This window comes from Ictalurus punctatus, chromosome 1 (genome assembly GCF_001660625.3).
Source record: "Ictalurus punctatus breed USDA103 chromosome 1, Coco_2.0, whole genome shotgun sequence".
In the NCBI taxonomy this organism is placed as follows: domain Eukaryota; kingdom Metazoa; phylum Chordata; class Actinopteri; order Siluriformes; family Ictaluridae; genus Ictalurus; species Ictalurus punctatus.
In genome coordinates, this window is record NC_030416.2 from 15562534 (window position 1) to 15576103 (window position 13570).

Genomic DNA, 13570 nt, shown 5'->3' on the forward strand with positions numbered 1-13570 from the left:
CTTAGAACTGAAAATGCTAATCAAGTGCAAAGTTTTTTTAAAGACAAACATTTATTTTGAAATTGTTGCATGCAACACGTTCCGAAAAAGTTGGGACAGGGGCAATTTAGGACTAATTGGTAGGATTTTGGGCATTTCACCTTCTACAGTACAATATAATTAAAAGATTCCAGGAATCCGGTCAAATCATGGTGTGTAAAGGGCAAGGCTGAAAACCACTTCTGAATGCACGTGATCTCCGATCCCTCAGACGTCACTGTTTTAAAAACTGTTATCAGTCTGTAATGGATATCCTGACCTGGGCTCGGGAATGCTTTGGTAAACCTTTCAAAGTCAACACCATTCGCCGCTGCATCCACAGATGCACATTAAGGCTTTACTACGCAAAGCAGAATCCATACATCAACACTGTCCCGAAGCACCGCCCACTTCTCTGGGCTCGGTGTCATCTGAGATGGACAGTAACACAGTGGAATCGTGTTTTGTGGTCTGACGAGTCAACATTTCAAATAGTTTTTGGACAAAACAGCTGGCGTGTTCTCCGGGCCAAAAAAGAAAAGGACCATCCAAGCTGCATCAGAGTCAGGTCCAAAAACCAGCGTCTGTCATGGAATGGGGGTGTGTCGGTGCCTATGGCATGGGTAACTTGCACATCTGTGAGGGCACCATTAATCTAGAAAGATATGTACACATTTTGAGCAACATATGCTGCCATCCCAGAGCAGGACAACACCAAACCACATTCTGCCCGGATTACAAGCACATGGTTGCGTAAGCAGAGAGCGCGGGTGCTGGCATGGCCTGCCTGCAGTCCTGACCTGTCTCCAACTGAGAATGTGCGGCGCATTATGAAGCGCAAAATAAAGCAATAAAGGTCCTGTACAGTTGCGCAGCTGAAGAAATGCATAATGGATGAATTGGGAAAATTCCACTTGCTAAACTTAACCAAGTGGTTCTTCAGTGATGTTACACAGTGGTGAACAGTCGACTGTCCCAACTTTTTTGGAATGTGTTGCAGTCATCGGATTTGAAATGAGTGTATATTTTCATATATACATAAAATAATTAAAGTAAAACATCAAATAATGTGTTAATAATGTGTTTTCAATATAGTACAGGGTGAACTGAATTTTCAAATGACTTGTTTTTTTGCATTTTCCATATTGTCCCAACTTTTTCAAATTTAGGATTGTAGAATGAAACAAGTTAGCTCCTGTTATATCTTACATTTATACAGTTATATACAGTCATTCCTTCACCAACCACTCTTTTTCCTCTGTCTTGAAATTAATGAGCCAAAAATTGTAGCTTCATGTCATATTCCAGAGAAACTGCAAAAACCTTTCCTTAGAAAATGTAGAGGAACACCTTTACTTTTGAATATTACAAAGCACTGACACTGGAGACTCCTTCCATATCATGCATCACATGCATTTTTAAAATAAATTAAATGAATTTTGTCCACCAAAAAGGCACTGTGAAATAACGGTTACTACAGAAATGAATTTTTTTTTTTATTAGAATGAGCACATTTATATAAACCTCTGATTTGCATCCAGAATTACTATCTGAGCCATACAAAATTAATTCAGAATAGAGTTCATCAGAATAGTACATGTTATAATATGAAATAGCACATACATGCAGTGTCCCACTCAGACAGATATAAAACTTTATATTAAAAAAAAAAAATTCTTAAAATGCATTTATCAAAAATCACTGTAGAAATATGCACAGTACACTTTGGTTATTTCTCAGGTATATATGTTTTGGCTGGATGATGTTAGCAGCTAAGCACTGCAGTGTGTTTTTGATCAGCACTCAGCCATGTCCTCAGCCTCTTTAAAAGCTCCTTCTGTTCTGAAAATAAAGGAGGGCAGTAAAATGAATAAACCATCACTCATATGCCCTATCACAAAAGAAAACAAACACATCCTGCCAGGGAGATGTTGGTTGACACCCTGTGTGTTAAGTCTGTGTCGCTTGTAGGAAATTTGATTAAATACGTCAAAGAGACGGCGACCACATTTGTCTGGGAGTGGAGCTTTTTCATTTGTCTTTAATACCCAAGTTTAATTTCATGATTGACTAAAGCTCCAGGTGCTTAGTTAATGTCCACCAGATGCGTGCTGCCACAATCCCAATTTTCCAGTACAAGCTGTGGCTAATAAAAGCCTGGATTTTTGCAGATACCCCTTGTATTCGGCCTCTCCAAGAGGCAGCGGGAGAGTGAGTGAGACCGCAATGTTATACTATGTTTTTATTAAAGCATGTGATTGACAGCTAAGGAAGATTTTTCCAGTATTAAAACCCAGGCCCAATTGGATGGAATAGAGTGCATTGGGATCTGGCTCTCAGCTGCTGGTCCTGGCTCTTCAGCGTGCTCTCTCTCTTTCTCTCTCTGTGCATGCAGTGAGATACTGGGAGTTGATAGACTGCCCCAAAGCACTCAGAATTCTTTTACAATCAAAAAGTGTTAACTCTGCATCTGAATTCAACATTTGTATAAGTTGGACAGAGAAATATTGAAGGGTCTGAAACCTCAGTGAAGCTGGAACTGCAGAAACACTCGCTCTATCTACTCTGTTTCTAATTAGGCAACTGTAAAGGCTGTATGACCCATTAATTTATTCAATAATACCTGTATACTACCTATTTTCATAACATATGCATTGATAACTATAAGAATTCTGATAACTCTGAGATTATATGGACTCACCAGTCTGGGACCATTTTTTGCAAATACATCTGCAATGCTATATAAAATAATCCAGAATTGTGACATTATTAAAACCATGGTTCATTTAAAAACAAAAACAAAACAAAACAAAAAAACACCAGACAGATCTGTGCACAGTGAGATATAAAACCTTTAAAAGCAGTGATAGGGAAGGTTAGCACCAGCCAGGGATGGACTCAATAAGAATAAATTGGAAGAACAGTTTGCTGACATAGCTTGATGTCTAGAAGAGCCTTAAAAAGAGGGAGTACTCCCCAGGCACATTTAACTTCTTCTGATTCTTACTTTAAAAAGATTATATCCATCCCAAGACATGTGTCATCTCTTTTGTTCAATTTTTTTCCACATAAAATGTATATAACTGCAATATTAAACACAAGTGGAGGTTTAGGTTTACACACAAAACTAACATAACACATTCAACTGTTGTGCTACTAATCAGGTAAGGTATTATGCAAATTATTGCATAATATATGGATGCATTATTTTGCATATATTCATCTGTTGAACTCAGTGTGGAGAATGGACAGATTAGACTTTAAGAAGGGTTTTAGCTGAGCTGCAGATGTACCAGCAGGAAACAATTAGTCCAATAGTCCAAAAGCCCAGTAAAGATGGAGAAGAGTTGTTTTCTGACTGCTGGGATGATGACAGGGTTAGCTGGCAGGAACTCAAGGTCCAGACGAGGATCATGCAACCACAGAGAGTTGAGTCTGTGTGTGTGTGTGTGTGTGTGTGTGTGTGTGTGTGTGTGTGTGTGTGTGTGTGTGTGTGTGAGAGAGAGAGAGAGAGAGAGAGAGAGAAGGAGCTGTGTAGAAGGTGAATTTGAAACCTGTATTTCCATTGTTATTGCTCTACACTCGCTGCGCACTTTATTAGGAACACCTGTACACTTATACGTTCATTATCTAATCAGCCAATGGTGTGGCAGCAGTGCAGTGCATAAAATCATGCAGATATGGGCCAGCAGCTTCAGGTAATGTTCACATCAACCATAAGAATGGGGGAAAAAAATGTGATCTCAGTCATTTTGACAGTGGCATGATTGTTGGGGCATGACGGTCTGGTTTGTGTATTTCTATAACTGCTCATCTCCTAGGAGTTTCATGCACAACAGTCTCCAGAGTTTAGTAAGAGTAGTGCAATAAAGAAAAAACATCCAGTGAGCAGCAGTTCTGTGGACAGAAACGCCTTGTTAATAAGAGAGGTCAATTGAGAATGGCCAGACTGGTTCGAGCTGACAGAAAGGCTACAGTAACTCAGATAAGCACTCTGTACAATTGTGGTGAGCAGAAAAGCATCTTAGTATGTACAACATGTTGAACCTTGAGGCTACAACAGTAGAAGACCACGTCGGGTTCCACTTCTGTGAGCCAAGAACAGAAATCTGAGACTGCAGTGAGCACAGGCTCACCAAAACTGGACAGCTGAAGACTGAAAAAACGTAGCCTAGTCTGATGAATCTTGATTTCTGCTGAGGCACACAGATGATAGGGTCATGTGCAAAGCCTCGGGTGAACAGTCCATCTTGTGGAATACATGCCATGAAGAATTGAGGCTGTTTTGAGAGCAAAGGGAGGCCCAATCCAGTATTAGTATAGTGTTCCTAATAAAGTTCAGTGAGTATATTTGCAAGATTCCTGTAAGAGAACTAGCTATACATTAAAATTTATATCATGTTGCAGACAGAAATTCAGACTTGCGGCAGTGTTGCAGGTATAAACAGTTTTACTCTCATGGCTGTACTGAGGGGAAAAAAAAGCTCAATGAATTTACTTAATTCAAATGCGTCCAACAGTTATACATGATTGAACTGAGTTGCATTAACACAGTTTGTTTTTGTACAACCAACATGATTGGATCATGTATTTTCAAAGCCCTGAATAAAATCGAACTCCGCACTCTTACCAGAACTGAAGATTGAACGCAGGCCGCTGGCATTCTGCAATAGCCACATTATTCTACCACACATTTTAATCGTGTTAATGTAAACTGTAGTTATAGCTCCTCTCAGGTGCCAACATCCTCCTGAAATTACCTAATGATTGGTTTACATTAATACTACATGAATTGCTCACAATGTATATTAATCAATCTAGTAACCAGAAATGTATTTAAATTTCGTATAAGCAATGAAATCACGTTTTGATAGGAAAACTGTACGTAATACATTATCTTAAATCTGACCGACCACATATTCACTTGTTTTCCATGTGTCATCTCTGCCACCAAAAGTAAGTATACAGGTTGTCTTTTCGCTCTTCACCAAAGGATGTCAGAAACATGCATGCTACATTTCACTGCCCCATTGACAAGATGCGATATTTGTTTAAACAATGACAGTCCCAGTTGTCTCAGACCAACATTTCAATTAAAATGATCAGGAATTGACTTCCGGCTGAGCATGTAAGTGAGAAGGCACGAGTGGAGTGAGCTCCCGAGCATTTTATCTTTTAACTGTACTTTTCAGGCAACCTGAATCTTTTCTAAGACATTTGGTGCGCTCCTTTTCAATTACTCGGTCCACGACTATAACCAGAAAGGAATTATGGCTTCTGAAAGACTACGGAAACCTAAATCTTCACCGAGCACGACGAGTCATGGCGACAAGCTACCGCTGGATTTTGAAAATCTCCGCAACACTTTAATAGCGAAGCTAACATCTACCATCGCAGTTCAGGTGAAAGCAGCTATTGACTCTGCTGTGGCCCCAGTTGTTGCGTCGTTTGAGAGTTTTAAATCGGGTCTTGAATCACAAGGACGGCGTATTGACGAGCTTGACCAGCACCTGAACGATTACAGTGACCGCATTGTAGCACTGGAACAGACGGTGCTGAAGCTAACTTCGGCTAACAAACAACTCACCGAGAAAGTTGAGGATTTAGAGTCCCGCTCGCGGCGCTGCAATCTCCGGGTCATCGGTATTCCGGAACGAGAAGAAAGGAGCGAACATTTATGTCTAAATTTTTCCAGGATGTGCTCGGATCAGAAATCTTTCCGACTGCTCCATTGCTGGATAGAGCGCACCGCATTGGCCCCGTGCCCTCGGAGGAACAGCGAGAGAATCACAGGTCCAGAGTGATGATTGTGCGGTTTCACTACTTTCACGACAGAGAAAAAGTTGTTCGACGAGGGAATTGGAATCAACTTTTCCATCAGGGCCGTAAGGTCTTCATCTTTCCTGACTTCAGCCCCAGCGTCGCTAAGAGGAGAGCGGCCTTCGCTGCGGTGAGAAACAGCTTGCGTGAGAGAAATGTGCGGTCTTCTCTCAGATACCCTGCTCGCCTTCGGATAGACCTCGGTGATGAGACGCTACAATTCGACTGTCCCTAAAATGATCAGGAATTAAGGTCTGCCTACCTAATTGTGAACCCCATAACAGAGAAACAGATGCTGTTTATGGAAAACTTGTTTTAATCACATTTCACTGATCTCAGTGGTGGATTCAGAACATTTTGACTGTTCTCTGGTCAAGGTGTTCTATTTCTGTCTGAATTTATATTTTCTATCACTGACAATTTTCAAGACTGAGTACCTCATTCCTTAATAGCACAGCAAAACCTACAACATAGGTTTATAACATACATTTTTGCAGCATTTTTTTTTTTGTTTGAAAATATATTGCTCTGTTGCAGTGTTTAACACTATCCTGCCCTCTGTCATCTTTGTGTGATTTTACTCCTCCTGACTATCAGGCCCTGTGTCAAATGTCAAAATCAAGGCAAGAAAAATCTGCTGAAGCTGTCTATGGTAGCGTTTTACTGTTTGGTTGAGTTCTGAAGCAATCTGTGGGCCTGCATTTGATTATCTGCATGTTAGTAGGTCAGACTGTTTTGAGTGAATTGTCCCATCTTTTAAGGTATGTGCTGACTAAAGCAGCCATCAGTATGAGAATCTGTCCGATATAGTACTTTGTATGATGTAGAATATATCCATAATAAATCTCCTGTTTTCATGCAGGAAGCAAACGACCCACACATTCATCTATAAATTAATGTTTTCAACAACTAAAAATTGTGGCAGAACCAAAATAGTACATTGATGTAATGCATGCTTATTTGTACATTATCCAACCATAACTCAATATAAAGGGTTTTTTTGTTTGTTTGTTTGTTTGTTTGCTCCTTTTTTTTGCCTTCGAGTTGTTGGTCAATAGCTATGGTTTCATGAGCACTTCACAGAGAACATTTTATGCCACAAAATATTTAAAAACATATTTCTGCTGATTAATCAACAGTCAGTTTATTCAGCAGTTACAGTGTGAAAATCTCATGTTTTACCCAGCAGTCAGTTGCTTTCTGTCTGTAGCAGCGGGGCATTTGGTTGGCTCTGCAGCTCTGACAGTAGGCTTGTGTTGCTGCTGGATAATGGATTCAGACAGAGGAGGGGGAGCAAGTGGAGTAAATTATCTGAGTGCACTACACAGGTCACAGAGTTCAGAGTTCACAGTGTGTTTACTGGGTAAGTCAGGGCTAACCTGAAGCTGGCTGATGAATCACGTGGAGCTCTGTGGTGACCCGTTGAAGAAAATGGCAGTTCGATATTTGTTTAATATTTGTTTGAATTTTGAAATTAGGCACTAGCAAACCTGAATGAGATGCCTGTCTATCACAGGGAACCATGCATCCACACCTTTAGGGTCACTAATCTACCTTCTGGCATGTTTTTGGGATGAAGCCTTAGGAAAGGTACATGGTCACAGGGAGAACATGCAAAACAGACAGTAACCTGAGCTCAGGATTGATCTGAAGACCCTGGAGCTGTGAGATGGCAATGGCACCATGCCACATCTATTAAGGAACAGCGGTTCTGTTATTAAATTACAATCAACCCAATACTTAACACAGGAAGTAAACATTCTTAGAAGTTTGTCTGAAAAGAATGTAAAAATTTTTTTTTACATTATACAAATATCTTCTTTTGCACATACAATGCATGGATCATCCCTTTGGTTCAATGCCTACCTGAAATGTTGAATTTATGGATTATATGATTATTGTGTCATGCTGAAATTTAAACATAGTGTTCCCATAAGTATTAAAGGCAATAAAATGACAGTCACTCAATCACAGTATCAGGCTCAGCAGGAATGATAGGAAAGAGCAGCATGAAGAATGAAAGTGGGTGGACTGATGGAAGAAAATGCTCATGTTTTAATGGGGGAATAGTATATGCACATATTGCATCTGTGTGTGTGCGTGTGTGTGTGTGTGTGTGTGTGTGCGTGTGTGTGTGTATGTGTGTGTGTTTGTGTGTGTGTGTTTGTGTGTGTGTAACCGAATCTAGAGGTAAAGTAGAGGACAGTTTGTGACTGATAATCTGCCAGAACTCAACCTGCAGATCTCATCTCCCTGAACACAAAACGCCAATGGTCTCTCTGTCTCTCTCTCTCGGTGTGTGTGTGTGTGTGTGTGTGTGTGTGTGTGTGTCTCTCTCTCTCTCTCTCTCTCTCTCTCTCTCTCACACACACACACACATAGTAATGTCTTGACTTCTCTCTTATTCAATGGCTATATATTTCTTTTTTCTGTCATTAACGAATTGATTTAATAGCACTTAAAGCACTAGTGTTACGTATATAGAAAGCTATTCTGATATCAAAATCTGATGACAAACATAATATTAATAATTGGCACAGAACTACTGCATAGATAAGGTTATTTACTTCACATTACAACTGACATCTGCACATTTCACATTGCAAAAAAGCAGACACAGGTAAGGGCTAATGTTTACAAATCCGAAAGAACTTTATTCCACTCTTGCTGTTAAAGCTGGAGCAGGTCAAAGGTGAACTGGTTCATGTCCAATATAGCATAGCATTTAGCAAATCAGTGCTGGTTTCTTCTTTTGATATCATGAAAATTATTTGTAGTTTTTGTCGTCTCAATTCTCAAACGTATATGAAGTCTTAATGTGCCCTGTTCAGCACAAACATTGTGTGCTAACGATTGCAAGTAAAGTCCTCAAAGCTCTGACACATGAAGCCACTGTAGCAAAGTGATTGGTTTAGTCCACGGTGATGCAGTCCATTAAGAAATGTATAATTACACGATAAATAAAAGTTCATGTATGATACTGCAGTAGCATACTTACAACACATTAGGAAAAACATACAGTTAGAGTTCAGGTGAAGGCACAGTATGTTCTTGTTCTTCTTTATTAACTTCTTATAGCTGTTTTTCTTTCTCTGGCTTTGTTCTGAAACACCAAAGCAATAACAATAAGTCAGTTTCATAGTAAAATTCCCAAGTTTCAAGATTTTAGTCAGGCACTTGAATTTACTATAATGGTTCTTAATATAAAGATATTAAATACAGACGCTAAAATGCCTTTAAACTCTGAATGGCATCACTAACCATAAATAAGTCACCAGCCTTTCTTCAGTGGTGTGAGAAGTAATTAGGGGTTTATCTGAAAGCGAGTGGTTTTAAGGAACCTGATCTCCTTGAGGTACAGGGTGTCTGGCCATAACGTCAGCTGAGGGGGTAGCATGCTTCACTTTTTCCAATCTCACTTGTGTGCTGTAAGAGCCAGCTGGCATGAATCAATTTTGTTCACACTGCTGGGTAACCTGGGGTTAGTGCCATCGGCACACTCAAACCATGCGTTCGTAACTGAATTCTTATGTGTATTTCATGATGTACAACGTAATGATCTATAACTGTGGATTACTATAGTCACACTAACTGATCTTGAAGGTTGAAAGTGAGTAACAGTGATGTAGTGAGTAATATTACATCATTACAGCCATGTGCTTGAGCAGAAACTGATTGGTGTGTGGGTGTGTGTCTGTGTGTGTGGGTGTGTACTTGCATCAGTTAGTGCCTGGAAACATAAAATGAATTATAGTTGAATTATAATTAAAAGATTACATTTTAAATTGCTTGTTCTTGTCTATTAAAACATAATTACATATTATATTTAATTTTACATAGTTTATGCAGTAATCTAATAAAATGTCAGAGAATTTAATTCATGGTGTATTTACTGAGCCATTTTTGCATGTCTTTCTCTTTGAGTTGAACTAGACTTTGGTCATATGGTTAAATTTTTCAGGTAAGTGATTGTTTAAGAGGTTCCACAGGGATGCCGGCATTCATTAGTATCTGAGGGACATCCACTGATCTTAGACCAGTGATCTAACTGGAGTTTTAGGAATTTTTGCAAGCCAGATGTTTCCAGAACAACACAGAGTCGTGTGGGATGCACAGTAATTTGTCTATAACTGTCTGTGTACTTCCATATTCTTGACTTTTATTGGCTGTTTGTCATGTTCATTCTGATACACAGGAAATGCAATTTAATAAACGTCTTTGGAGACAAATCAGTCTCTACTGCTTCACACAAGTAAACGAAACTCTGATGATATTCCCAACCTCCCTTCTGTCAAGTTTCAGAACCTAAATTAGTCATGTTTATAGATTGAAAATGATTTAAAGGTAAGGTGTTATCTGTAAACAGGTACTGTAAAATATTAGATGCACAGATAAATGACATTGAACTGGGAGAATGGGTTGAAGTCCACACAGTTACACTGAAATTCATATGCAGTGTCATTCATTTAAAACATAGGTTGGTTGCTAGTGTATTTTAGCACATAGTGAGACAAGTGAAGTCTTTGATCAAAACCTTAGATCAGTTTCTATTTCAGTGATACGATATATGGCATACTTGGTAAATAAATAATGCGTGTCAAGACATTTTAAATTTATATATCATTCTGCATCCTAAAATCACTAAAGCTACAAAAATGGCTAATTCAGGCGAATTAGGGAACAAAGAGAGTCTGCTATATAAAAAGTTATAAAAATTATTTAAGGATGAGAACTTCCAGAATAAACATTGCTTTAAAAAGGCAAGGTGGTCTACCTTCAATGATTTCAAATAATATCAGCAAATTTTTCAGGTATACTGTGTGTTACTCACCAGTCTTCTCTGGTTACTAAGGCAGAAGGTGCAGATCTGTCTGGGCTGGGAGTTCTCCGAGTCTGGGCTCGCATCTATGCTCTTATGGAGATGGTTGTTTAGAGCCCTTGTGCTTTTGTGGCAGGGCTGCCCATCTCCACATGCTTCTCCCACTAATAGTACATTTTGCAGGTGAGAGATGTAGCTGGAAGCCAGCCGTAACGTCTCGATCTTGGACAGTTTCCTGTCAGCCGGTTCAGTGGGTATGAGTGTCCTCAGAGCTGTGAAAGCCATGTTCACGCTGTTTGTGCGATCTCGCTCTCGAGCGTTCGCTGCATTACGCTGCCGTGTCTCTGAAATTGGCAAGCAAAGATCTGTGGCTCCAACTGGTGGCCTGCAGCCGTACTTCCTTTTGCGAGAGTCTGCTTTGATAGCATTGTACCCAGGAGTGGAAAGACGAAAGGATTTGTCATCGGATCCTGAGCTTTCGCTGCCGTTCTCATCATCCTCTGAGAGAGTGCTAATCTCAGAGTAAAGGAAACGAGCAGGAGACGGGTGAACCATGGCAAAGGACATCGTCACGTTCTCCGTCTCACACTCACAGCCTTACACCTAGGGGGACTGCGGTCTTCCTCTTTTAACCAGTCCTCACACGGTCACAGGGATAAGACCTTAACACAATTTGTTGCCCCTCAATCCTATTCATTAACACACCAACACAAGACAAACCGAAGTCCTTCACTTAGTGAACAGCAGCACTCTGTTTGCTGAAATCCAACGGTGTCTTAAACCAATCCTGTGATGATAGACTCAGTCGCTTCATGGTGATTCAGTCATCATAATTTCATATTCCTTCTGCAGATTGCTCTTTAAAGAACTAGTGTGTCAAGCACCAGCCTGAGTGGGTGAATAAGTGGAAAAGTATATAGTGTGTTGCACTAGCGTTCATCCTTCAACAGTTCCACATGTTATTACGGCTGAGTGTTTCCTTATGCCTTGGCTTTATAGGGTGTGCGTGTGCATGTGCATGTGTGTGTGTGTGAGAGAGAGAGAAAGAGAGAGAGTATAGTAGTGGTGGGGGAGTGGCTGGGGACTGCTCCCCCTCTTTCACTGTAAATGCAAAATCCAGGGTGAAAATGCGATGGAGCTCACGCACACTTATTGATTGAAAAGTGTCTCCTTCATTGACATGGTAAGAAATTGAAACCTGATGGTCTCCTACAAAGTGTGTATCACTGTTTAAGACCTAAATGGTAAAAATCCTTCTCTTTAACCCACAAATAGTGAATATTTATACTGCGAACAATACTTGTGTCTTTCTCTTTTTCTTGTGTCTTTATAATAATAAACAGAAATAATTACAGTTCTGGTTAACTGCCAAACTCCCATGAGCTGTCAATGATTCCAAACAAGGATTCCTGTTAGTCTCACTGTAGTCACTGAATAATTCATAATAATTACGGAGTAATATGATTGTGGTTGAGTAGCACATTGAGGGTTTAAAGGTTAAAACAAACAAATGGTTGCTGAGTGTGAATGCTACAGGTAATCCTATATTATTCTTATGATTTTTTCATAATATTAGCTCTTAATTGTGCAGACTGGTGTTACTGTGCACTAGCACTGATTAAAAAAGGAAGTGCTTCAGGACAGTGTGCATGGTAGTATAGTGGCCAGCTTTGCTCCCTCACAGCTCCAGGGTCTCTGGTTCAGTCCTGAGCTCAAGTTACTCTTTGTGTGGAGTTTATGTGCATGTGGGTTTCCTCTGGGTCCTCTGGTTTCCTCCTACCTCCCAAAAACATGCTAGTAGGTGGATTGGGTAAGATAAGTGTGAATATGTGGACTGGACAGGCATCCCATCCAGAGTGTATTTCTGCCTCACACACAGTGTTCCCAAGAACCACCCTAAAAAGGATAGGTGGTTACTGAAAGTGAGTGAGTACTTCAGGCCACAGGAAGGTCCTGAAAGGTGACAGAAATCAAAGTCCAATGAGCTTAAACTAATGTGAGTTTTGAATCCAGTTTCAGAAAAGGACATCATGATGAGCTCAATAAAGGCAGTGATAACTCACTGTTGGTCGGTGTATGGAAAGACAGTGAAAGACTTTAAGACAATGTCTTGGAAGCATCTAAAATCACAAATAATGATGGAGGGTGAGTGTTGAATTTGTTTCAATTTCTCCATTTCACTACAGTGTTCTGTCCAGTTCTTTATTCTCAAACCTTTTAGGAACTCAGAATTACTTTACTGCTTAACTGACATCACCTGCCCTCAGGATTTTGTCACTCTAAACCCGATTTTCTTCATTATCCATTTCTCAGTGTCACAAATGATATTTAATATCTCTGAATGAGTTCAGTAGCAGAGCCGCTGTCAGCATCTGATTGCTATTACTCCCTCTGCCTCTCCAACTTCCTCCCTTCCTTCCACTGTTAAAATCTAAAAACTATCCACCGAGAACCCCCCTCCCTCTCGCTTTTGGCACAGGTTAGGGAGCTGTCAAAACTCGGAACTAATCCTTTGCACAGCACCGCAGACAGACCGACTGGCTCATTACGGAGTCGGCCGAACGGACGGGTGGACGGCCAGAATGCTGAGGGACAGGATTGTCTAGCTCGTGCTGGGGACATGCCAAGCTCACAAGCACCCGACCCTAATGGGACACAGTCTCTGCATCTGGCCCATTTAAAACCAGAGGAGTGGGACTAAAAGAAAGAGTATTTCACATGTCACAAAACTGGCATAAATAGTTGTGAAATGCTATCTCTCATTAGATACATGAATAAACCCAAGCAGTTTGAATAGAGCAATGGAGCGGAAACAAACACTTATAGGGCCAGCTTTTTCAGTAGGAATAATTTGGCAACCCAAACCTCACTCCTTTGATGCCTTCTGTGGCCTTACTTTTTTGACTACCCGTC

The 13570-nt window shown here is 40.3% G+C and overlaps 1 protein-coding gene across 2 annotated transcripts; it reads right to left on the reverse strand.

Annotated features, from left to right (window-relative positions):
- Positions 1–1510: 1510 nt before the first annotated feature.
- On the reverse strand, positions 1511–11702 carry scxb (scleraxis bHLH transcription factor b). 2 transcript variants are annotated; one of them, XR_001813176.3, is made up of 3 exons: positions 10670–11702; positions 8837–8941; positions 1511–1860 (listed from the first exon to the last, which is right to left on the reverse strand). XR_001813176.3 is itself a non-coding variant. In XM_017472185.3 (2 exons), the coding sequence occupies exons 1-2, from the start codon at positions 11222–11224 to the stop codon at positions 8903–8905; spliced, it is 594 nt and encodes a 197-aa protein (XP_017327674.1). In that variant the 5' UTR covers positions 11225–11702; the 3' UTR covers positions 8366–8902. The 2 variants fall into 2 exon arrangements, 1 of the variants encoding a protein (XP_017327674.1); XM_017472185.3 differs by lacking the exon at positions 1511–1860 and having other exon boundaries at positions 8366–8941.
- Between the last annotated feature and the right edge of the window lie 1868 nt (positions 11703–13570).